Source organism: Artibeus jamaicensis, unplaced genomic scaffold (genome assembly GCF_021234435.1).
Source record: "Artibeus jamaicensis isolate MK-2021 breed Jamaican fruit bat unplaced genomic scaffold, CSHL_Jam_final contig_490, whole genome shotgun sequence".
In the NCBI taxonomy this organism is placed as follows: Eukaryota; Metazoa; Chordata; class Mammalia; order Chiroptera; family Phyllostomidae; genus Artibeus; species Artibeus jamaicensis.
The window spans coordinates 11,478,593-11,505,125 of record NW_026521861.1 but is presented as its reverse complement, the minus strand read 5'-3'; the positions used below and the strand labels follow the sequence as shown (position 1 = coordinate 11,505,125).

At 45.6% G+C, this 26,533-nt stretch overlaps 1 protein-coding gene across 15 annotated transcripts in view; it reads left to right on the top strand.

Moving 5' to 3' along the window:
- The window catches only part of ABLIM1 (actin binding LIM protein 1), a 262,998-nt gene that overhangs the window by 120,539 nt on the left and 115,926 nt on the right, over positions 1–26,533 (top strand). For all 15 annotated transcript variants that reach the window (XM_053668634.1, XM_053668628.1, XM_053668627.1 and 12 more), the window contains exon 2: positions 13,352–13,486. In XM_053668634.1, the coding sequence (XP_053524609.1) occupies positions 13,352–13,486 (135 nt within the window). The remainder of the gene's footprint in view (positions 1–13,351; positions 13,487–26,533) is intronic.

Sequence of the window (26,533 nt, the reverse complement as noted above, 5' to 3'; positions counted from 1 at the left end):
TCCAAACTTTCAGGAAGAAAAATCTTTTGTTTTAATTTTTTAAACTCAATTGTATTTATATTTTGAAATAAAACTAATTATAATATTCCAGGGTATTATTTTGCATATAGATATCATCACTGCTTTCTAGAGTTACACCTTTAATGCATAGTATAAATAAAAGAATCAAAAACATTTATATAGCCCTGGCTGGTGTGGCTCAGTGGATTGAGTGCGGTCTGCGAACCAAACAGTAGTTGGTTCAATTCCCAGTCTAGGGTATGTGCCTGGGTTGTGGGCCAAGTCCCCAGTAGGGGGCACATGAGAGGCAACCACACATTGATGTTTTTCTCCCTCTTTCTCCTTCCCTTCCCTTCTCTCTACATATAAATAACTAAAATCTTTTAAAAAACCCACTTATATAGATACAGAATTAGTACTGCCCATGTATAATGTGCTTCCTTGTTCTTTTTCCCTCAAAAATTTGGGCAAAAAAGTGTACATTATATGTGCCAAAATATGGTGTAAGGTATTTAGAAAATCCTTCAAAATTCGAGAAATAACTAATATACTTCTGGTTTTTTAATATACCAGAGAAACTGTCAAGATTAATAATTTATCAAAAAGTAAAAATTTTTTAATTTGTTTCTTAAACTTTGATAAAAATAAAAGCACATAGGAGAAAAACCATACGCTCTTTATCTTTTTATTGTCAGGATTAGTTTCAATGAGATACTATGTGTAAAGCCTTTCAGGGTGGCTCCTGCCATACAGTAGGTGCTCAGTAAATGTTAACTGAGGGTCATTTGGTTGGTAGAGTTTATTTAAGTAGGAGGGTGGGTGGGCACACAGCCCAGAGCCAAGGGGACAGCTGACTACTCTTTGCGGAGACAGCGAGACTCAGATACAGGTGGTGAGATGGGTTAAAGTTGTGACTGATGGCGCTGCCAGACAGCCTGTCGCGAGGATTCTCAGCAAAGACAAATTCAGAGCCTGAACTTGTGAAGCCTGGAATTTTCCACCTCTTTCTCATTCGTTGCTCGTGGTCCAGTTGTTAACCCATTTGCCTTGGTGGCTTTGTAAAATTAGCCCTTAAGCCTTCAGGATTTTATACCTTTGCCTGAAAAACAAGTTGTGTTTATGCATGGGAGCTCTGTAACCAAACTGCCTGGGTTCAAATCCTAGCTCTACAGTCTGCTAATTATGGGACCTTGGCTGAATCACTTAACCTCCCTGTGTCTCAATGTTCTAGCCAGAAACTAAGGACATTAATATACCAATTTCATAGGACTGTTGTGAAAACCAATCAATACATGCAAAGCATATAAAACAATGCCTGGCACATAGTAAGCACTCAGTAATTGTTTGTTCTTGCTGCTGCTGTCATTATTCCTCTTGGCTGAGTAAAATCAGGGCAGCGAGTTCATTGACATGGAGGGATCAGATTAGTTTCAGGACCCAGGCAAGTAAAATAGGGCGGGGATAGGTGAGTTGAGGAACCAGGGAAGGCCGCCATTTCTGCTGGGCAGTCTCTTGGCAGCTTACCTGAAGCAAAGTAAGACTTCATAAAGCTTTGTCATGCCACGCTGCTTCAGGACCATGGGAGCGGCTTCTGTGGCCAGTGATTCCTGCTGTCCTGTGATAGATAGAACCCAGGGAAGGCTGCCCCCTGGGTTCTGGGTGCCCACATCCCCTTGGCAAGTGAGCTGATGACCCTAGTTGATCTTTATGTTGTGCAATGGAATGAGATGTCTAATAACAATTTGGTGGAGTAGCATGTGGACCTTTTAAGAATGGTTGTTTTAAAGCGTTCGAGAGTGGAAGTGAGGTGTGGTTGGGATTCTGACCGGAGAGTCTACCCACTCTGCGGCAGTGCATCATCTTGCCGTGCTCCGGGGACACCACGTGTGGCTTTTCCAAGGCTCTAGTACCACCCCGACTCCTCCCACAGCTGGAAATTGTATTTCGTTGCATGGTTCTCATTCAGAGAAGTTTAGCCAGGGTCGATTTGAGATGGACCCATCTGTAAGCTCATCCCTTCCACTTTTGTTTTTGTTTTTGCTTTTGCTTCTGGGTCAGAAACTTAAGCAACTCTTTTATCTTCTCTCATTAGTGGAGTTTATTGCCATCATCAAAATTACCTATTTGCAGCTCCTGTTGGTGAACCCAAGGTATTCAACCAACTTTCAATGTCACCCAAAAGCTGCTGCCTTGGAAGAGGGACCAAAACCCAAGGTAATAGCAAATAAATGAACATACTGAACACATGTGTGGAGCACAGACCTTGTGCCAGAAGCTGCGCCAGACCCTGAGACTATAATGCAGTGACCCTGTGACAGAGAACCTAGCATGTTGAGATGGTGATGTAACGTATAGAGTAGACAGATACAGGTGGGGAGGCAGGAAGTATGGTGGTTCAGGGAGTGACCGGAAGGAGAAGGGCCCAGCCTTGCACAGAACTGGGACATAGCCTCTGGGAGAAGGGCGCAGGGAGAGCCTGCGGCCGTGAATGGGCTCTCTGGCCACAGTAGGACATCTTGGATAGTCAGGTGAGAGCCCCTTGGAGGGCTGACCTTGTGACATGATCTGTTTGAATTATGTCCTGAAAGGGGCATTCTGAATGCTGTGTGGCAAAGGGATTGAACAAATGAGCGCAAAGCCTACAGTGTTTGAAGGCACAGACTCCGCGCCTTCTTCCCGACTGTCCCGTAAACCCTCCCTGCCACCCTGCTTGCCCGCACAGGCAGTTCCGGCTTCTAAGTTTCTGGCACGTCTCTGGTGCTCACACGGGTGATGACGCAGCTCTGGGCGAGCTGTGTTTGTGAAAACACCCACAGGAGATGGGAGCTGGGTCTGATGGTGTCTTTCAGGGTTTTTCTTATTTGTCTTTTTATGGGCTCTTTCCCAACAGAGGAGCAGAGATGAAATGATAATGAGGACATTTGTTGGGGTAGAGAAATGCTGGTGAAAAACAAATAGATACCTTCGTGGGAGGAGTTCATGTGTTAGTGAGGAATTCGGAGCAGCGGGCAATGGCAGCAACCATGCCTGGGCTACTCCCGTCGCACGGCCCTGATAGACGGTGACCCTGCCTCTTTTTTTAAAATTTATTTATTTAATTGTTGTTCAAGTACAGATTTCTGTCTTTTACTCCCATCCCAGCCCACCCTCCCCCCAGTGCTCCCCACCTCCCTCCCATTTCCACCCCCCTTAGTTTTTTTTTTCCATGTGTCCTTTATACTTGTTCCTGTAAATCCTTCCCTTTTTCCCCTGAAATTCCCTCCCCTCTCCCCTTTGATCACTGTCAGCCTGTTCTCTTATTTCAGTGTCTTTGGTTATATTTTGCTTGTTTGATTGTTTTGTTGTTTAGGTTCCTATTAAAGGTGAGATCATATGGTATTTGTCTTTCAGCGCCTGGCTTATTTCACTCAGCATAATGCTTTCCAGTTCCATCCATGCTGTTGCAAAGGGGAGGAGCTCCTTCTTTCTTTCTGCTGCATAGAATTCCATTGTGTAAATGTACCATAGTTTTTTGATCCATTCATTTACTGACAGGCACCTAGGTTGCTTCCAACTCTTGGCTATTGTAAATTGTGCTGCAATAAACATTGGGGTCCATAGGTTCTTTTGGATTGGTGTTTCAGGGTTCTTAGGATATAATCCTAGCAGTGGAATTGCTGTCAAAAGGCAGATCCATTTTTAGTTTCCTGAGGAAATCCCATACTGTTTTTTATAGTGGTTGTACAAGTCTGCAATCCCACCAACAGTGAACTAGGGTCCCCTTTTCCCCACAACCTCTCCAACACTTGTTGTTTGTTGATTTGTTAATGATGGCCATTCTGACCGGTGTGAAGTGATATCTCATTGTGGTTTTAATTTGCCTCTCTCTGATAGCTGGTGATATTGAGCATCTTTTCATGTGTCTCTGGATCCTCTGTATGTCCTCCTTAGAGAAATGTCTGTTCAAGCCCTCTGCCCACTTTTTATTTGGGTTGCTTGTCTTCTTAGAGTGGAGTTGTATAAATTCTTTGTATATTTTGGAGATTAAACCCTTGTCTGAGGTATCATTGGCAAATATGTTTTCCCATACAGTTGGTTCTCTTTTTATTTCAATACTGTTTTCTTTAGCTGTGCAGAAGCTTTTCATTTTGCTGAGATCCTATTTGTTTATTCTTTCCTTTATGTCCCTTGCTCTAGGGGACATATCAGTAAAAATGTTGCTGCATGAAATATGTGAGACTTTCCTGCCAACGTTCTCCTCTAGGACTTTAACTGTGACCCTGTCTCTTGACTTGCATTTGCATAAACAGCTCCACTGGGACCACGGTCCCTCCAACTCTCGGAGCCAGGACAAAGGTGACTCCTGAGCAGTCCCTAAAGCTGTGGTGCTCTGCCAGCAGGATCCAGACTGAAGCCACTGCCCAGTGGTCTGACTCGATCCATTTCTAAATGAAATTGCTGTGCAGGGACAATTTGAGATTTCTGGGTGACCTTACAAAGAGATATCAAATTGCAGAAGGGATTTTGTTATCCTTCAGAAATTCCTGCTCATACAGGTTAGTGACAGTCTTTGCTGACACTCAGCTGACCCGGGCATCTGCGTGCCAGGCTGGTGCCGCCAGGGCCCCCAGGAGGAAATGACCTGGCGTTGTCTCCACATCCACCCTGTGCGGTAGAACCTTTATTCTTAGCGTCTCTACCGTCTCAGGCAGGTGGAGGCACGTGGCAGGGAAGGCAGGGCCAGGACTCTGGTCTCCTAACTCCTAATCCGAGATCCTTTTTAATTATAGTTTTGGAGGAGAGGTGGGACTTTGTATAAGTGACTGTACTCCAAAGCCCAATTAGTAAGTGTTGTCAGAGAGAGGCAAGGGGAGGTCAGAGAAAGGCAAGGGGAGGTTCATCAGCAAGTGCCGTCAGAGAGCAGCCACACCTTGAGACAGCACCCCAGCCTCCAGGTGTGGCTAAGGAGTCACTCTTTTAGAAGGAGGAGGAGAAGGCACCACGCCAAATTTAAATCCCTTTCTGAAAGTAACCTTTATGTAGAGAAGGCAGGTGTAACACATCAGGGCAAATGCGTCACGTGATTACCAAGGAGGAAATTTCAGTCCAAATTATTGTAACCCTAGCACCTCTGTGCTTTGGGAGAATCAGATTAACTGGATTTGAGCCTGGGCTATTTCTATAATGAGGATCCCAGCTGACCGATGGCTGACAGTGTCTTTTATATTTAGAGGAATAGCAAGGACCTATTGCGTTGTCTCAGAAGAGGCAGAGCAAGCCTCAGGACGTCGTTCAAGTGGACAGCCACAGGTAGCAGGGAAGCTGCGACAGAGCCGTCCTATGCCCACCTGCTGCAAGTGTTTGCACCAAGGCAGCCCCGTGCTTTGTGCCCAGTGGTAATTCTGCCTGTTAAATGGAGGTGGTCTAAGAAAATTAGGTCATGCAAGCCAATTACAGAGAAGAAGAGAGTTGGACACCTAATGACTGGGTAGCAGTGTGTAGCTTCTAGGAACTACCACTTGCCACAGCAGGAAATGGACTTTTTAGGTAAACTGCAAATTAAGCACACTATGCATTTATTTAAGCTCTTGAGTTTCTCATTTCCTAAGCCCCGAACTAGTGCCATTCTAGCACAAAGAGAGGTGGTGGGAGGTGGAGAGAAGCAGCGGGAGTGGGGCACGCACATCTCCGGGATGCCTTCGCAGTTAAGTGGGAACCAGTGGGGGAGGAGCACAGAAAACGTTCTAGGTAATGAAGGCGTCGCTCTGACACGCAGGCTCCCGGGAGAATACCATTCTGTGATCTCAAATCCAGACCAGGCCTGTGCTCCTGGCAAGAAGGGCCCTCTTCACAGAGGGCTGCATTTCCTTGCCGTGTTGCCCTTCCCGTAAATGCTGCAGCCCGGAATAATTTCTTCTGAGATCTGAAGTGTTATTTCCCATCTGTTTATTTACTGGCAGGTGTTACCTTTGGGACTGTGACGCAGCTGAGTGCTCACCACTTCTAAGCTGGGGTCACCGGAACTGAGTCAGCGCATTGCACCAGCTTGGTTTCCATCTGGGCTGGACACGACTTTCCTGTAGAAATCCCCTACTCAGGGCTTCATAGCATGGCCTCTGGGCTCAGATGACTTCTTAACTGTGTCATCTTGAGCAAGCTATCCAGCTTAGTCTTCAGGTCCTCCCCTGTGGTACAGGAATAATAAGACAGTACCCCCATAAGGCATTTGTGAGGATTATCTGTGATTGCAGGTATGAATTAGTGACCACAGTGCCTGGAACATAATAAATGTTCAACAAGTTGTGCCTGTTTTAATAATACAATGGAGTTATTCATCGAGATATCTTCAGTTCAGCTTTATGTGGGAGATGCCTGAGTACAGTATTGGGTGGTAACCGTATTTTCCTTGGCCCACAATGCAATGTATTTGATATGTGAATCAGAAGTATCCCAGGAATTTGGAGGGATTGACCATTGAGCTTGCAGTTTTGTAAGGCCAGGACTGATGCATTGTGAAACAAAAGCAAACTAAACACAGAACAGGAGGAAATGAAGTGCTGAGTGATAGTACAGGTATTTAGTGTGGAAGGATTTACGGGAAAATGAGATACTGGATCAATAGAAGCCACAGTGAATGCTTCAGAGCAGAGCCAGGCCCCGGGGGCCGGGCCCTGGGAGTCGGGTTTGATTTGGACAGATGAGGAGAGGAGAGGCCATTCCAAGCGAGGCCTGCACAGGGGGGTGGGGCGGGGGGAGGGTGAAGAACCTGGGGAAATGAAGATCCGCAGACTGGGGGGTGGGCAGAAGGCCCAACCACGGAAGGATTTGCATATGACGCAAGTGAATGGTAGAGTGTACGAGTGTGCTTTCATTGGAGTGGGGCTGCCTGAGTTTAACACCACTTAGCACAGTGGTAAACACTCAGCAAGTGCAGTTCCTCTTAGGTGTCTAAACACTGGGGGCGGGTGTCACTGAAGTCACTGGGGCTAGGCAGGGACCGTCAGACTTGATGCGCTGGGCTCGGGAGAGTTACCAGAAAATCTGTGTTATTGTTTTCGTGTTAACACAGTTCATTTTTAGAATAGTTTTAGATTTATAGAATATATTTGAAAAGATAGTGCAGTTTCTATGTATGATACCTAGCAACCTAATTCCCATACTAGTAACAGCTTATAGTGACAGAATACTTTTTTAATAATTTATGACCCAATATTGATATACAGGGTCTGGCAGAAGTAAGGCCTGCTCCAGTGGAGTTGGTAGGGTAATAATATGGGTGTAATAATTTATAGTTTTAATTCGAACATTTCACCTACAGTGTCACGTGGCATGCTTGAGTGTAAGATTGTTATGTTACAGAATGACATGCTTGTTTTTATTTTATAATAAGAGTTTGTAATGAAAAAGGGGGTGTTATTTTGTGTCAGACCCTGTGTTTTCCAGGCCTTCCTTTATTCATACTTCCTTAGTTTTATCGGATGCCCCTTGTTCGTTCTGGGATCCCTTCCAGGACACCACGTTACATTTAGTCATCGTGTCATCTTAGGCTCCTCTTGACTGTGGCAAGAGGACTCTCCTCGTTTTTGATGACTTTGGTAATTTTGAAGAGTGCTGGTCCAGTTTTTGTAGGATATTCCTCACTTTGGGAATTTTCTCATGATCAGACTAGGGTTGCAGATTTCTATGGAAGAAAGATCACAGAGGCCAAGTGCTGGTGTCCATTATATGCTATCAAAGGTATACGCTGTCTGTGTGACTGTCACTGTTGAAGTTGACCTTGACCACCCCGCTGAGGTAGTGTTGGTCAGATTTGTTCAGTGCAGAGTTACCTTTCCCCTGTTTCCATACTGCCCTCTTTGGAGAGAAGTCCCTGGGTGCAGCCCACATTGAACGGGTGGGGAGAAGAAGGAGCCAGGGTGTAAGAAACTCAGCGGCCTGAGGAAGAGGAGCTGAGGGCTAGACTCCTGTGGGGAGACAAGGGATGACAAAGGGGTGTAAGGGTAGTAGTTTAGTGGGAGATGAAGAAGAGGGTGGAATCAAGGGTGACTGCCAAGTTCCAGGCGTCACTGATTAGGGGATGAGGGTGTGGCGAGCACCGTATTAGTTTACTGTCAACTCTGACTTCTTGGCTACGTCACCTGGGGTGAATAGCTTTGTTCCTGAGTCTCAGTTTGCCCCTTTGTAAAAGGAGGTTGGCGGTCCTGTTCTTCCCACCTCCATAGAGCTCTCATCAGAGTCAAATGAGATGATGCAGACGTACGGGCTTTGAAAGCTACCAAGGGTACGGCTCGGCTCGGGCTTGGTTTCAAAGGCCCAGTGATGGGCCGAGATGCTATTGAGAGAGAAGGGCACTTGGGAAGAGGAGTTTGATACCTGGGAGATTCTGAGTATTTCAGGGAACCCAGGGCAAGTTGTAATTCATACTGAGTAGTCATGGGTTTGTGATAGTCACCTGCTAAGGAGATGCATTTCCAACATGCTTTCTCAGATGTTCTGTTTCTGGTGGTCTAGCCCCATTGGTTGGCATCCGATGGAAGTAGCCCGGGCAGGATGACGCTGGTTTGGGACTAGAAAGAAGGGCTCTGCCGAATCTCTGTGACCTTCCTCTTGGGGGCACCGAAGGATTCTGGGATATCCTTAATGGTCTCACTCCCCCGGTCTCATCACCCGAGATATTGAATAGGCATTTCAAAAGTAATGCATCTAACATGAAACTCTGGTTCCTGTCGGGCACCAGATTTCGGGGGGATGTGACCACTTTGCTTAACTGTGAAAGACGGTGTGAAACTTCCCAGCCTTGTCAGAGGCTGTTTTGTCTGAGTCGGCGGAGCCCCTGCAAACTGGATACGATGCAGTGGAGGAATTGCTTTACCTTTTCAGATAGACTGCTGGCTCTGCACACGTTGCTTCCTCACTATTCAGGAAGTGTGCAGCCACACTTCTGGTTTCTCATTGTACCACTGTTGTGTTAGCAATGCACTGAGGGGCCATGGAGGGCTTTCCCCGTGTCTGCCCCAGCTTCAGGAGGCCTGAGTGCCCTGCCAATCGCTCACTGGTAACGTTGGGTAAGGAATGTAAGTTCTTTGCTCCTCATTTTCCTTCTCTGTTGAATAAGCAGGGACCACCCAGGCTCTGAAAGATGGAGCGATTAAGTAAAGACGAGTGATAGAGCCAGCTGGCAAGTATGAGGGGCATGGGATCAATGTCATCGCTACGCTGCAACTGACTCAGCATATTTCAAAAATGTAGAATTGAGCCAAGGAACATACTTTTGGTATAAACCAAACTGCCAAAGGCTGTTGTGTAAATTGAACCTCTTTACTAATCTTTGAAACGGAGAGAGGGTCTTTTATCTACGCCGATTCGAGTTGAGATGAAATAAACACTAAGTCTCGTCGGCCTTTGGGCTCTGTCATTCTCTGATCAGAACAGCCCATTTCTTCCCAGGCAGGGTGTTCTGATATGCGTCTGCCTGGGCTGATGGATGATGGAAAGGCAGCTGGACACGACAGAGTCTCTGCTCGTCCCGGGGTGAAAGCGAAAGCTCATCTCTGGGCGTGGAGGACTTCACAGTGTCATATATATTTCCAAAGGGAAATGCTTGCAAAACACAGATGCTGATCCCAGCTCTGACCTTTGCAGCTGCTGCCAGCAGCAGCGCTGGCACCTTCGTTCAGACAAAGGGAAGAGCCAAGAAGTGAAACGATATTTTCCTTCCCTCATCATTACTCAGCATGGGCCGCTTGCTTAGCTACAAAAAAATTCGAGTGTTGAGAGAAACGGCAGTGCTGTTGCTTGTCCAAAAAGGCACTCTCCCTTGTCGTGGAGAGTCCTGTGGCTTCGGCATTGTTTCTACAGAGGTCGGTCCCGTGGGTCCTCCCTCACCCTCACTCTCGTCTGTGACTTGCTCAGCCATATCGTCTGAATTAAAAGTCCAGCATGCCCAAGAATCACCTGAGGAACTCACTGACACACTAGATCCCCGACTCCGTTTGGTGGGGCCGAGGTGCCTGCGTGTTCCTGTGGGGCAGGCACACGGGTTCTGTTTGCCGGGATAGGCGGAGCCACCTCCAGGATTACACGTGGGCGCCATGCCCAGCTGCGTGACTGTTGCACACACTGTGTCTGCCCCCTTGGTAAGCCAAGTCCTAACTGCCACTTTTAGAACTGCACTTGAGCTTGACCTCGGCTAAATAAATTACTGCCTGACTTATAACAATTTTCTGATTTAGTCATATAGTATGGCAGGAGCACAAACTTGGGAGTCAGGAAGACCGGGCTGTAGATCTTTAAATTTACTGTTAACTTGGGCAGGCTGTTCACCTTCTTTGAGGCTCTATTTTCTCATCTGTCAAATGGGAACAATATTACCCACCTCACAGGCAGAGGGGAGGTGGGACAGAAAAGGGAGAGAGATGAGCAGAGATAGGATTTAATGAAATGGCTTCTGTGTATTTAGTAGATGCTCAATAAATATTAGTTTCCTCCAGTCCTATAAGAGGCAGGAATTAACTTTTTTAAAATAGCAAAAATTTATTCTTGTGATAACTACAATGTTAATATGTGGGGCTTTTTTGCTTTTTATTTTTATTTATTTTTAATTATTTTATTGTCGTTCAGTTACAGTTGTCTGCATTTCCCCCCTACCCCAGCCAAACCCACCTCCCTCCCTTGCTTCCCCCCTCAGCCTTGGTTTTGTCCATGTCCTTTATAATAGTTCCTGAAAACCCTTCCACCCATCATTCCCTCCCTGCTCCCCTCTTGCTATTGTTAGATTATTCTTAATTTCAGTGTCTCTGGTTATATGTTGCTTGCTTTTTTCTTTTGTTGATTATGTTCCAGTTAAAGGTGAGAGCATACAGTATTTGTCCCTTACCACCTGGCTTATTTCACTCAGCGTGATACTCTGTAGTTCCATTCATGCTGTTGCCAAGGGTAGGGGCTCCTTCTTTCTCTCTGCTGCGTAGTATTCCATTGTGTAAATGTACCATAGTTTTTTGATCCACTTATTTACTGATGGGCACTTAGGTTGCTTCCAGCACTTGGCTATTGTAAATTGTGTGGAAGTAGGAATTAACTTAAAAGAGAAACTCACATATTCTCCACTAGCACTTGAAGTGCACATTGTTAGCAGAAACTTTGTTTAATGTTCAGGTGACATTAAAAATCAGTGGTTGTCATTGTTGGTGGGATCGGTACAACCACTATGTAAAACAGTATGGAATTTTCTCAGAAAACTAAAAATGGATCTGCCTTTCGACCCAGCAATTCTGCTCTAGGATTATGTCCTAAGAACCCTGAAACACCAATCCAAAAGAACCTATGTACCTCAATGTTCATAGCAGCACTATTTACAATAGCTAAGAGTTGGAAGCAACCTAGGTGCCTGTCAGTAAATGAATGGATCAAAAAACAATGGTACATTTACACAGTGGAATTCTATGCAGCAGAAAGAAAGAAGGAGCTCCTACTCTTTGCAACAGTATGGATAGAACTGGAAAGCGTTATGCTGAGTGAAATAAGCCAGGCGCTGAAAGACAGATACCATATGATCTCACCTTTAATAGAAACCTAAACAACAAAACAAACAAGCAAGCAAAATAAAAACACAGACACTGAAATAGAGAACAGGCTGACAGTGACCAGAGGGAAGAGGGGAGGGAATTTCAGGGGAAAAGGGGGAGGGTTTACAGGAACAAGTATAAAGGACACATGGACAAAAACTAAGGGGGGTGGAAATGGGAGGGAGGTGGGGAGCACTGGGGGGAGGGTGGGCTGGGATGGGAATAAAAGACAGAAAACTGTACTTGAAGAACAATTAAATTTTTTAAAAATCTTTTTAAAATTGGCGGTTGTTTAGAGATCTTGAACGGATGCTTCTCCTTAACTCCTTTAGATCACACTTGCTTCTGTTGCAAACACAGGCTTCAGAGAGAGGCCCCAGTGGGTAGATAAGGAAATGCAGGTGTAAGGCAAGGTTGGTACTTCTGCCGGACGCTCCCGGGGTCCAACGCAGAGAACTTGGATCAGGTGTTCAACCTGAAACAACACCTGTTCCTCCTCTCAATCTCACAAGAAGAACCTTGTTTCTGAGAATTTAGCTGATAATGGATTATTTGGACTGTCTTGTTCAAGCTCTTTCCAGGTGGAATGAGAACATGACCGTGGCCAGAGAGAAACAATGAGCTATTATGCTTGCACTGGACACGAGCTCCTGGCTATAGGTGCTTTTCTAAATTGAGTTTCAGGAATATCTGCTCACATCTCCTCCTCCTCCAGTCCGGTTTTACTGTATGAGAAAAAAAATTATCTTTGTTCTTTGTGAAGGTTGATGCATTTTAGGGTCACTGTTCTTATCCCATATCACAATCACATAGCTACGTATGTAAAACATTTTATATAGCACACAGTTCAGATCAGAAAAGGAATTCAGTAGCAGAAAGGGCCTCTGCCTTCTCTGGCTGGAGAAACGGCAGGGTGAGTGAAGACCCGAGGCTCGTTTAAGGCCACAGGTGTTCTCTCGCTGATGACTCTCTGCCGCGTTTGTAAAGAGGAGGCCGTAAATTGTATCGCCCCCCCTACCCCCACAGGGCAGCAGCAGTGCTCTCTGCCAGCCGCTCTGGGAACTGAGGGGATAGTCTCCTTGGCCCCATCCCATGATTTCAGGGCCTGCAAGACCTTCGAATCACCTGGCCCAACCCCCTTTGTTTTGCAGGAGAGGAAACTGAGGTTTGGAGAGGACCACGTGGTTACTGATTTTTTTAAACTACTGCCTGCAATGTGTGCCTCAGGAACTGTGCACATAGTAGGAGTCTCATAACAGGCCTCCAGGAGGTTAAACAAGTTGCCAGAGTAACGTCAGGGCTGTCTCTGGTACAGTAGACGAGAAGCTAGCCAGCGTGTACCAAGTAAATAAACATTTATAGAGTCCTTTGGCACGTGGACATTGTGCTGTGTTCTGAGGAGCTGGGTGAAGGACGGAAAAGTACAAATGGATAAAAAAAACATGAATGTAAGAAATGGTCCCCATCCTCAATAAATTCACAGTGCATGAATTTAAAGACCTATTAGAAAGCATTAACCAAACAAGATCATATATTGAATGACCTGGTTACATAGACCTAGAGAAGTCTGGGAGGAAGGCAGACCTGCTGGGCCCTGTGTTTTCCCCACGAGACTGTCAAAGCCACAGCTTTCTTATTTAAGGTGTGCATCCAGTGGTTACGGCATGTGGGAAGGGGCTCCGTGCATACTTAGGAATTCATATGCGGCTCATATGATACCAAAATTATGTGGATATTTATGCACGTGCACGATGACCTCTTTCATAGGACTTCCTCCTGCTCACATGGGTCTTTCCTTTTCCTTCCAGTGGCTCACCCTCAGGACCCTCACCACCCGTCCGAGAAGCCTGTCATTCACTGCCACAAGTGTGGGGAACCGTGCAAGGGCGAAGTGCTGCGGGTCCAGACCAAACATTTCCACATCAAATGTTTCACCTGCAAAGGTATGGTGCCTCCTTCCTGGCTTAGTGGCATGTCACTATCGGGGCCTGCCTGGGGTTCTGCCCTGCCCCCTGACTCCACACCACGTCTCCGGATGATAACCGGGCATGCTCAGAAGCCCAGGAATCACTTACCTTTTCTAGGCGGGGATTGGATTAGACTCAAGGGGGAAACCGAGTCGCCTCAACACCAGGGATAACAGGCCTTTGGGTGTTTACTGAAGTTCCTGACCCTGGGACAGGGGACAGTTGTAGAGGCGCAGTGAAAATGCAGTTCTGTGTTTTGTACTCTTTATGTCTTTTCCTATGAAATGAGGGACTCCTACCACAATGTAAATTTGTCTCAGCAGCCAGCTATTATTTATAGGAGGGGCTGGAAAACTTGTAAGATTGGGGTGCCCTGTGGAGCAGAGTGTGTGTGTGTGTGTGTGTGTGTGTGTGTGTGTGTGTGTGAGAAGTAAGAATTAAGCAAGAACACTTGGAAGGCCTCCAAGCAGAAAAATCCCTCCCATCCAGGAAGCTACCAGTTGGAGGTTGATTTCCATGAACAAGCCTCCCTTGTGGTGCTTGTGGTTGTTGGGATCTTGATATGGAATATGCTGACCTGTCTTGCACGGAGCCATGGCCAGGCCAAGTGGGAGGAGAGTGTAGTTCTCTGTGCTTATTTGAGAAACAGGTGATGAGCTGAGGGCAAGTCTGGGTGGCTTAGGTTAGGGCTGAAGGATGTAGGCAGAGAGAGAGAACAGGGACAAGACCATGAGCCTGCTCTGCGGTGTCACTCTGCTCTGCACGTGGTAGCCACTCTGATCCCTGGAACCCAGGTTTCATTTGTAAGTCTCTAGGGGCACAAAGGCTCCACATTGCCATCTTCAGCCATCCGTCCATGGCGGGGAGCTGTCGGGTAGGCGCCAGGCTGCCCAGAGACCCTCAAATACGTGAAGATTAGAGGGGTGGGCATCCACAGCTATTTCTTTCATTGAGCGTCAGCTTTTCTTTAGTTCGGGTGAGAAGACACAAGGGGACGCGGGGCATGAGCCTCACTCCCACCGAGCGTGATGAAGGTGACCGAAGCCTGTGACGTGCATCCTAGAGGGTCTTTAATCCCCCTGAAACCCCTGAGCAAAGAGGAAAAATCCCCAGTTCTCAGACCCCCAGGTCAGTGGTCAGGTAGCACCAGAGTCACACCCAGGATGCAGACCGTGCTGTAAGGCCCTGTGGCTTGGGTCCCGCTACCGCCTCGAAGCAGCTCTGTGGCCTCAGGCGCATTCCCTGTCCCTCGGTGGCTCCATGTTCTCCTCTGTAGAAGAAAAAGACGAGCCCGTGTGATATTTCATTCAGCCTGGTCTGAGGTTTGCCGGCTCCGTATACACATCGCTGTCCTGTGTGTGATGTAGGGCCCGGAGGCACCGAATCGCAGCCCCTTGGGTCACATGTCAGAGGACAAATACTTTCTGGCTCCAACCAGTTTATCTAACTTGGAGTCAAGCATTATCTTTTGTTTTAGTTTTTGCTCATACAATTCTTGAAGCATGTCTGTGGATGATTGCTGCCCTGCGTGCACTTTGTACGTGCAGTGGAAAAGCACGAAGCATTGGTCCCGAGCCTGGGTAGTCCCTGCCCAGCACATCAGGGTGTTTGTTCACCCCTGCGGGGTAGGTGCTTCCTTGCTTCTTACTCTTCTGCTTTAACTTTAAGGACTGAATGTAAGTTATTTATGTTGGAGAGTTGTGCCATGTCATTTGTTTCATGTCAATGTGTTTCTGAAATGTTGAATTTTGGTATAAATTGTGTCGTATTTGGAGAGCACTTGCTATCTGTAGGAACCGTTCTGAATTGAACACAACTTTACTAAAATGAACACCATCTATTCTTACACATTTTGGTTTTCTCCTCCTGAATCGGTCAATGTCTGCAGTCTTGTGTCTCCAACTTTCTGGGGTCTCCCTTTTCTTTAATAGTCAAAGAAAGTGGTTTAAGCTCCTCCCGCCTTATATTCTAGCAAGTTTATGCCTTTCCCCCAAGATTCTAGGGTCATGTTGTCCAATCAAAAATGGCGTGAGCCACATGTATAATTCTAAATTTTCTAATAGCTATATTAATCATGTAAAAAGACCCATTTTCATAATACATCCTATTTATCCCCATATACCCCAAATATTTTTTCAACATGCAATCAATATAGGAATTATTGGGGCATTTGATACTCTATCATTTTTTCCTACTAGCTTAACAGCGCATCTTAATTTGGACTAGTCACATTTGAAGGTTTGATGGGCAGAGCTTGTCCACAGGATTTATCAGGAGCTTACTATGACATATGTCCTCAGATTGTAACTAGACAGAAATGTGATCTTCTGAAAAGAAAGAGTGTGAGTAGAGCTCCGTATCATTGATCACGGAGCTACAAGTCTGTCTGGCAGATACAACAGATAAGAGAACTGCACCGAAGCTTCTTCTCAGCAGCTCTTGGTTAAATGTCGCCGCTACTTGGTGTTTTTATGCTGATTCAGACCCTTAGCTTCGTCATCTGGGCTTGCCTGGGCCAAGCAGAAGTGGGTGGGGGCTGAAGTAGAAAACTAATAAAACCCTAATAATACAAAAGTAGTTTTTTATATCCCCTAAGAGCTGGGCTTTTAATACCTATTTAGGGAGCCTTAGTCATTTGGAAGTTGGTTAAAAAGGCAGAATTAACCAGGATGCAAGAAAAAACAGGTGTGAGAGAAGTGTGCTTCTTTCTTGCAGCAAATGAGGAACCACTTTATACCATCTTTTGTAACCCTGAATACTTTATATTTGGACTTCTGTACCAGGTTAAAGTGTTGTCTAGTCAAATAAATGTTTTTTTTTATTTTTTTTAATAGTTAAGGTTTTGAATTCCTAACTGGAACAGGATAAAGGCTCATAAATTCTCCAAAATGCACCACTTAATTTCTCCTCTTGTTGGGAGATAATTGTCCATATATCTCTTGTCAGCAGACACGCTGGTAACTTTATTGTTCTGAATTCTCTTTTCAGAATAAGGCAAAATAAGGCTGTTTGCTGTGATGATTTACAGCAAACAGCCTTAGAAGCCAGAGATAGTATTTCTCACTAAAGCAGAGGGCTGATTTGTTTGCTGTCTTAGTATTATAAAGAAAATACCTATTTCTGGAGCAAATGTTGAATAGCTGTGCGTGCAGCTCATTATGAAAGATTGGGGTTCCCCAGGCTGGGGGTAGCTGGGCTGTCAGAAACCCACTGCCAGGGCAGCCTCTAGCCACACCTAATTCTCTTCCCTCTGCGGGTATTTGGGGGACACGGGCAACCCATCAGAAATATGAAGCTCATGCTGCCGGTGGTGCTGCAATTGATCAACTCTTTTGCTTCTGACGCAGGGGTTTCATGTCTCCAGCCAGCATCCATAAAGCTAGGGCCGGCTAGCTTGTCAGTTGGTTCTTTATAGCACTCGACCACTCTGAGTTCAAGTCCATGAAAGCTTATTTCTTAAGAAAGCAAATGTTGACGTTCACCTACCTTGATCAACAAAGAACAAACTTTCTGTAAAAATGATCTGTACAACAAAGGTTATGGGAGTGTTTACCCTATAAAGGAGGGGGAACAGCTGAGTTTTTTTGCAAGCACCGAAGTGAGCATTTAACCAGTCATATTGCTGGAGGGTTTTTTTCCATCGTTTGACCCTGGACCCTCCAAGTGCCCCACACTGAGACCCCATCTCTCTCTACATCCACTCTCTAGTGACCTCATCCAGTCTCGTGGCTAGGTACCACCTGTACCTGACAGTTGCCAGGTCTCTCACTCTCCCCAGACATCCAGACTGGTACGTTCAAAGGCATCTTCAGTCAGCGTTTTAAACCAAACTCCTGGTTACTAGCACCAGCCCTGCCCCTAAACTTCTTCTGCCCCTAAACTCCTTCTAATCTGAGCAGTTATCACGACTGTTTTTCCAGTTGCTCAGGCTAAAAACATCTAAGTCATTCATAACCCCTCCTTGTCGCTCCCAGGCACAAATAATCCACCAGCAAATCTTGTCAGCCTCATAATAGGTACACTCATTGCTGACCCTGAGAAAATCACCCTGTCCCTTGAGCCACCACCCTGACTTGCCCGGATTCATCATTTTGCTGAGTTTCTCTGTGTCCGCCTCTGCTTCGCCCCGCAGTTTTTCCTCAGCGCTGTGGCCAGGGTGATCCTTTTAAAGAGTCATGTTCTGTCACCTTTCCAAAGAATGTTAGCCTTTCAGAACGAAATCCAAAGACCTTACTTTGACCTTCAAGGCTCCTCCCTCCTATCACTCTCCCTCCTATCATCTCCCGCTGTTGTCTACCCCAGCTGGCTCTGCTGAGCTACACTGGCCCGCTTAATCGATCTTAAACAGACCAAGCACCATACATCCTCAGGGACTCTGTACTTACTGTTCCTTTTGTCTGGCAAGATTTTTGTCTGGATTCGTGCCTGATGTTCTCCCCTACTTCCTCTGGGTCTCGTCTCAAATGTCACTCACTCATCAGAGAAGTCGTCCTTGACACCCTCTGCTATGTACAGCTGTATCTATATGTATTCTTATGCAATCCAAGTAAAATATGGTTTGTTTGTTTATCTCCTGTCTCTCTGCACTACAGTGCAGGCATCGATGGGGCAGGAGGTTTGTGACAGACCTGGGGAAAAGCTGAGCTTATAGTAGGCATTTCAATAACATTTGTTGACTGAATGAATGAATGACATGTTTGTCATCAAGTGATGTACTAAGTATAGATTTCTATTTCCAAAATATTAAATCCAGGTCACTAAGGCTTGATTTCAATCAATGCCCTTTAAAAAGTATTTTTAAGTGTTTTAAATTTATTTTTCAATGAGTTGACATATATTAGTTTCAGGTATATAGATAGTGATTAGACATTTCTATAACTTGCACAGTGATCACCCTAATGTCTTTTTAAGTGTGGGGGAGGAGGAAATTGGTTGCTTAATATTATTTTTTATGTAAAATATTGTAAATTTATTTTCAAATTATAGTTGACATACAATATTATATGTTTCAAGTGTACAACATAGTGATGAAATATTTATATACCTTGTGAAGTGATTGCTCTGATGTGTTTTTTAGTTGGAGAAGAAGAAATTGGTTTTTGTGTGTCTCGAACAAAGCATCTCTCACACAATGAAAAAAAAATATGTTGTCTTTTCCTCTTAAATTAAGTTTGTTGAGGTGACATTGGTTAATAAGATCATATGTGTACATTTCTGTGACACATGATCTGTATGTTGCACTGTGTGCCCACCCCCCAATGTCAAATCATCTTCCCTCACCAAATATTTGGCCCTTTTATCCTTCCCTGCCCCCCTGCCACTCCCGTAACCACCATACTGTTGTCTGTCTGCGTCTCTGAGTTCCAGTTTTATATCCCACACATATATGAACTCATATGGTTCTTAGCTTTTTTGGACTGACTTATTTTACTTAGCATAATGTTCTCAAAGTCCACTGAGAAATGGAAATATTGAAAATGGCAGTATTTGATCTTTTCTATGTCTGAGTACTATCTCACTGTGTGTATGTACCACATCTCCTTTATCCAATCCTCTATTTTTTTAATGTCTCTGATTTCATGGAACAGAAGGTCTTCATAACAAAGGAAGAACAGCTTTCTCGCCCAGGGCCTTGGTCAGGCAATGGTATCAAAGCTCACACTTAACAACACTATTTAGTCTTTATTTCTACTGGCTCTCTGTAGGGGAAGTGGCGCTGAAGTTTCAATTTATGGTGGTGGTATACATTTGCCTTTTTAAATAATTGTACTTTATAAAAATGAGCTTTTAAAAAAACATTAAGAGACAGTGACCAGAGAGGAGGGGGCAGGGGGGAGGGGAATAATGAGGGAAAGAAGGGGAAGGGGGAAATGGGGACAACTATAACTGAACAACCATAAAAAATTATTAAGAGAATGGAATAGATATATTAAGACTATAGGAAAGAAAATAGTAAAGGTGATACATATGTGGAATTGGAAGTTTGGGCGAAACGTGTCCTGATTGCATGCTTGCCTTGGCATCAGAAGTGACCAGGCTGTTTTTGGTGTGGTCTTGGGATGCATCCGAAACCTGTCCTAACTGTGACATTGTAAGAAAGGAGAAGACTGCACTCGGTGAAGTTTGTCTGCCACTAATGTGGTCAAACTCGTGATGTTTTGGTTGTGATTTGAACAGTGTCCTGTAAAAACACTTCCAGGACTCTGCCTTCAGAGTCAAAAATTGACTCTGCCTTCGTCATTTTTCTTCCTTTCCTTTAAAATCCGAGAAGGGGTTTGATGGTGTCTACAGAGGCAACGTCCACCCAGTGAAAGCCAGAGGACAGAAATAGGATTCCTTTTGGAACCCTTCCTTGGTTGCTAAGATCAGCCAAGGCACAGGTGAGGTCAACAGCCTAACACCTTTGTCCACGTTGAAACCAGGAGTGAGGACTCGAGTAGCCATTCTTTGTGAAGGGAGTGGCATTTGTGAGGTGCCTTCCTGGGTCCATCTCTGGTCACATGGACCGTCCCTCGGCCTTTCCCTCTAGACCCCCTCAGAGTCCCCTCATCTGCCCTGACAGGCCTGTGTGGCGCTGTGGGGTGGGTCCCACTTGCTCTCCAGGAAAGTGTACGTACACTGTACCACAGTGACACCTTTTCTGCTCTGCCTGGAACCTTCTAGAACTTTCTGTTTCTCTTTATTCTCTTTACAAGTACCAGAACCTTTAGTGAGATGTGAGGAGAACCTCAGTAGATGTGATATATCCGGAGGTTGTGGTTGGCGAGTTACCTGGAGAGGGTTATAAACACCTTGGGGCAGAGTTTTTGAAGCAGCTACCCCAGCATAACCTGGATGCAGGTTGAGGGACCGATTCCTGGCCTTGCCTTAGTCTCATTGAGTAGCATCTGAATCGCTGGGGCCTAGCATTTTTATGAAAGTCTCTAAGTATTGGGCTCAGCAGATTTGAGAACCACTTACATTGGTGGATATAAGGCTTAAATTGCTGCGTGGCGGGGTGGCCTATGAAACTCTCAGGAATTGGGCTTTTCTGTAGAACAGCTTCATGAAATATAGAATTTAGGTATGAAATATTCAGCTAAAGAGTAGATATAAAAATATGCTCTAAACATTCCTGGATAGTATTAACATGGAGATGAAAGGTCACAGTGTCTAGCTATGTCCTCTGAATTCCGAATGGGACAAAAGAAGAAAGGGCGTAGGACCCTCTATCATATGGTTTTTCTGCACCCGTAGGTTCAAAGCGATCTGCCACGGGCTGAATTATTTTGTTCCCCTCCCAAAGTCATTGTTGAAACCCAGTCCCCAATGTGATGATATTTGGCTGTGGGGCCTTTGGGAGATAATAAGTCAGGAGGGAAGAGCCCTTACAAAGGGGATCAGTGCCCTAACGAAAGAACCCGAAGAGCTCCCTTATTTTTTGTGCCACATGAAGACCTAGAGAGAAGATGGCCCTGTGTGAACCAAGCAGCGGGCCCTTAACCAGACCCGGAACCTGCAGACACCTTGATCTTGGACTTCCCAGCCTCCAGAATTGTGTAGAATAAATTTCTGTTGCGGATAAGCCACCCAGTTTTGCTATAGAAGCCTGAATGGACTAGATCTTGGACTTCCCAGCCTCCAGAATTGTGTAGAATAAATTTCTGTTGCTGATAAGCCACCCAGTTCTGCTATAGAAGCCTGAATGGACTAAGACAGGATATTCATCAGACGTTCAAATAATTTATGAACTGTGATTTGTGCAAGACGGAAAACAAAAGGAGCTGTGTGAGCAGAAATGTGAGCCTGCCCCCAGGAGAATCTTGGTGTCCTCGAGGTGGGGGGAGGGGCAGGTGGTCTGGAAAGGCTCCCCCGACCCCCACCCATCCAGGCAGAGAAGTTCGAGCTGACCGATGAAAGGTGAAAATACAACCACCACTTCATTCCGTCTAGTAAAAAAGCCAACTAAGTGGACTTCATTATTCCAAAAAGCAGATTTGCATTCTGTTTTTTAAACTAAAAGTCACTTAATTTTTACATAAATCAGCCTGAGAATATCCATCCTTAATGGCCTTTGCGCCTTTACCATGTGAAATGTTTAGAGAGCTTCTATCACCGATACACTCAACCACACTGAGCTGTGGAGGGTCAAGGGCATACGTGACGTGGTTCCCACCCCTGAAGAACCTGTGATCTGGTGGCAAGCGGTGTGCTCACTAGTGGGCCGTGACTGGTGGCAGGACAGGTGCAGGTCAGGGGTCAGAGGCTGCAGAGACCACCTGGAGCTCTGTGGTCGGGGAGTGTTGCCACGGAGGGGACAGGATGTGATGAAGCACAGGTGCCCCAGAGAGCTTCCTAAGCCTCCCACGGCTGCAAAGGGGCAGCGCACTGGCTGTGGTCTGGGGTCGGGGCCGCCTTGCCAAAGGGTGGTAGATGGTGGAGGTAGGGGTGTGTGTGGCCAGAGCGAAGCTGGCCTTTACTTGGGCAAGCAGGTTTCTACCAGCCATGGTTTCTACCATGAGGTTCCATTGTCATTTAAAAGATGGCTTTTTAAACTTTAATGTTAGTAACTTGATACCTTTTCAAAAATGGAACAAGTGTTATATGTTATTTATAGCCACATAGCTTTAAAAAGACTTTGAACATTGGGTGTCTATGGAAGTTTTTAATAATCAGATCATGTACACTCTTCCCTCAAGGTAGCGCTGGACCGGAAGTCCTCACAGGGAGCCGTGTCTTAGTAGAGACCGTGGCCACGTGGCAGCGGGAGTCTTAATTAACTGTGTGCTGGGGGGTGTAGAAAATGTTACCTTGGGGTAGGTTGTAAAAGTCCCTTGGCCTCTGTAATGTTCGAATCCATCAAGAGCACCCATGAACATTAAAATGATTTTTAGAGCGTTTATCTAAAACTATTAGAAAATCCAGGTTGCAACTTCTACTGTCAATGAATTGCAATACATTTTTAAACATTATTCTTTAAAGCCTGGGCTCTGGGAGGGGGTTTGGGGAAAACACCCAGTCTGTCCATTTTGCCATCTCAGGGTCTGTGAGAGGTTTACCAGGTCACGGTCATTCCATGTGCACTTCTAAAATGCACAGATCTTTATGGAATAAAATGGATGGAAATTGGAGGTTGCATGTACAGATTAAGGGTTTTCTGCATTTAGATATTTTTTAAAAGTAAAATTGTATCATCTGATTTACATGCTGTAAGAGCTAACTCTTTATGTTGATATCTCACTTCCAAAATGGAACTTCAGAAAGTGGTAAAATGATGAATTTGATGTTCTTCTCATTGTGATATCATCCTGTGATTTGACCTAAATATATAGGCCAGAAAAGTAACATTATCCCACTGTGCATGTCCAAAAGGGTAAACACACTTGCCATCCTGGATAGAAAAGCCATTTATTATATGATAAATATTTCCTAACCATAGAATTGGCACAGCCTCTCCCAGGAGACTCTCCTCATTTCTATCATCTCTATGATTATGCCTGTAAGTAAGTTTATCTAACCTACATCTCTTGGTACATGTAAACTTTTCCTCATTTTCTCCTCTTTAGATGGAAAAGAGCTGATTATTGATTTCCTTAAACTAACCCACCATACATTTGAACATTTTTGTTCCCCTACCTCTTCTTTGCTGTAATCCCAATTCCATCTACTTTTTTAAAAGTGTGTTCTCACTCAGTGCTTTAATTATTCCTGTTGCCACCCTGTGATCCCAATCTAGTTTCTTTCCATAGAGCGCTTAACCAGCCTCATTCTTCTGCTCTGTGGTCAGGGCCTTCTCAGTTTTGTTAAAACACAAAGTAGAGCATTGACCCCACACTGCATAGCACCTGTGCACTAAAAAGGTCTCCTGAGTTGAGTTGCAGTCGGTTGCAATAGCTAAGGACGTTCACTCTTAAAACACTGGAGAAGTTGGGAGTGGGTGGAGTTACCACCTTGGCACCACTACCTGGATGCCAATCAGGTGCTTTCAGAAGCAAAGACAGGATTACTGGTTCAAAGTCATGCTGAAATGCCCTTTCCTTGTGCTGTGCCAAAGGAACTTGGTTGGCTCCACCCACACTGTCCAGATGCCGGCCTGATTTAAAGCAACATGGGATCTGGAGAAAGGGACAAAAACTTGCCATCTCTGTAACTATTGTGGAAGATACAAAGCAGCATAAGAAGTTGCCTCTGCCTTTAATAAACTTGCATTGAGACGAGGAGAAAATCAGTGGCTGTATAAGGTGTGATATAAGATAGCATCTATGAAATATGAGTCCAATGTCAGTAATTGTTCCCAGCCCCGAGGCATCGCATCGGAGCTGGGGGAATGGGAGGAAACTGTCCGTTTCATCAGGAGGCCAAACCTGAGTGAAGCCAGGGAGGCTGGGTGGGGTTGGCGTCGGCAGCAGGTGAGAGGAGGTGTCTGTCCGGCAGTGGAGTGGGACGGGTGGGGAGGGTCAGGGTGACAGGAGTAAAGCGATCGTGTTCAGGAAGGGTGACAAAAACTTTTGGAAGACACGGGGCCTTGAATGCAAGTCAAAGCCGTTCTTTGGCAGAGTGGAGCAGGGGACCCACCTGATGAAAGGGGTCTCTTACTTGGAGGGTGCAGGGGAGGTTGGGCAGGAGAGCCCAGTAGGACAGTGAGTGGACGCCCCCGCTAACTGCTTTGTGTGGTTTCTGATTAAAAATAGCAATGCATTGGTGCCTTCCTCTGTTTTCTCCAGGCTCAGCTTATAGACGCCCATGAAGCTCTCTCTCACGGAGCCTGTCTCCGTGGTGCCTGGAAGTCCAGAAAAGGCAAAGATGCATGACCCAGACCTCGCTGTGGGCTGCAAAGGGGAAGGGGATTGGAGAGAATATGGATCTTAACGAAATTTACCTATGGGCCCAAAACGCAAACACGTGCACTCGTCTCAGATTGGCTTGCCTGGGGTAGGCAAGGTCCCAGGGCGCAGGGCCAAGTTCTCCCTTGTGCCCCTGTGCCTGGTACTCCATTACTGCAGTACCCTGTGCCAGCATGGAGGACTTTAACGCTTGTGTTTGTGTTGTGGGTCAGATCTTAGAAGGCAAAAAACCCCCCCAAAAACAACAACAAAAAAAACACAGGTATACTGAGAAATATGATTCTGGGTGATATCTTTGCTGTTTTAGCTGGTTATAATTAACATTGTTTGCACATGAAGCTTTACTAGTGTTAAAAACACACTTAGTACATAGTCAAAGATTTTATTAATAAAAAAGGCACCAAAATGATTCCCTTCCAACCAACGCTCTTCACTTACTATTGTAAATTCAAACTCAGAATTCAATACGAGCCTGGCTTCGGGGGCCCATTTTTGCCATCTGGTTGGGCTTCTAAGTGTCTTCTTTCCCAGAAAAGATCGTTGATTTTTATGGACATTTAGAAGTTAATGTGGAAAACTATTTCAATATGTTCTTTTGAGGGTTGGTGTTTGCTTCCAGGACGATGCATTAGCAAATAGTTATTTCTGGTGGGAAGCTGCCCCCTCACGCTATTGTTTGTGAGTCTCTGCTCGGCTATTTTGAGCTCTGGGCTGCAGCGTCTAGTACTCGATTCTCTTAAACATGCTGCTCTGGCTTTTCCGAGTAAAGGCTGATTCAGTGACGCCCTCCGCGGCAGTGGGATTTTTGATGGTTTGGGAAGACACTATGTCATAGTCTACCTTTGTATTTTTTTTTATGAAGAAAAGTTTTGAGAAAATAAATCAAGTAACATCATAGATGAAATACAACACTTTCAAAGTTTAGTCGTAAGTCAAGGCTGGAGGACCAGGATGGGAAGTGTTTGGTGGCCGCCATGCCAATGTACCAGGGAGCGCGTCAGAGTTTCACGCCTTCAGAGTTCTTGCCCCACGCCCAGCTGCAGTGCGTGGGGGCTGGGAGGCGGCGGGATGGTGCTAGCCCAGGCAGAGTGGAGCAGGGTTGTGACCTGGCTGTGGGGCAAGTAGCCCTTCTAGAGTGCCTGGCCCTTATCATGGATACAAGCAGGAATAACCCAGGTTACACCCCTGTGAGGCCTCCACTTCCCCAGAGCGAGTTCAGAAGGACTCCTTTTGCCTGTGATGGGCTAACAAGCTGGCAGAGGGCCTGACCCCAAAACCAGCGCTTGCTCTAAAAATGGAGGAAAGGACCCGCCTAAGGCTCCTGGCCCCCAGTTAAAATTCTTGTGTTGTTCAAAACTACATTGAAAGCACTGATCGCGTTCAGGCCAGTTTCATAAAGCCATGTGAACTAAAAAGGCTGTGCAGAGGTGCCCTGAGGAAGCAGCAAGTACAAGAAGTCTCTAAAACTTTAGAAGTTGTTCTGAAGCTGTCTCAGTAAATCTGTCTTAGCATAGAGACCACCCAGTTGCTGCCAGATCTTTTTCCAAAGGACCTGTGCATTTTTAAACTTACCCGAGCTGGTTAGAGGGGAGGTTAAAGGGAATCGCTAGTAGTCCCAATGCATTATTCTTTGTACCTCTCATGACTTTGAGAAACGCCAGAGTTTGGATGAGTCATCCTAACTACTGATGCCACCAAAGGTTGAAATCCAGGGGAACCTGTCAAGTTCGAGGCTCGATTCAACTTGATTCAAAAAGTGCATTCCTAGTATTTCCTTAGATAACACAGTTGAAGGTTCCTGAAGAGGAATCAAAAGAAGCGAAGAGGAGGACTCTTGCCCAGAAAGTGCTTTGTCATCTTGAGGGAAAATAAGATATGCACATAGAAGAGTATTAAAGAAAAATCCCTAGGGTATTCTGCGTCACGCCCCTCCCCCCAGGGTGGTGCGCACTGCTGTGGAAGGAATCTGCAGTCAGGAGGAGGTCCTTCCCTCTGCGAGCTCCCTCAACCCACGGGACCCATTAGGTGAGGAGGAAGCAGGTGTGAGGACAGCAGGGACGCCAGCAGGTTAGAGAAGGCGGCAGGTGGGCCATGCGCTGTTTTCAGGTAACGCGATCACAGCAGTGTTCATAGGATGGTCCTGTGCGGGTGTGATGGACTCAGGCCCTCATCTTGGGTTAACTGATTGTGAATTGCAAAG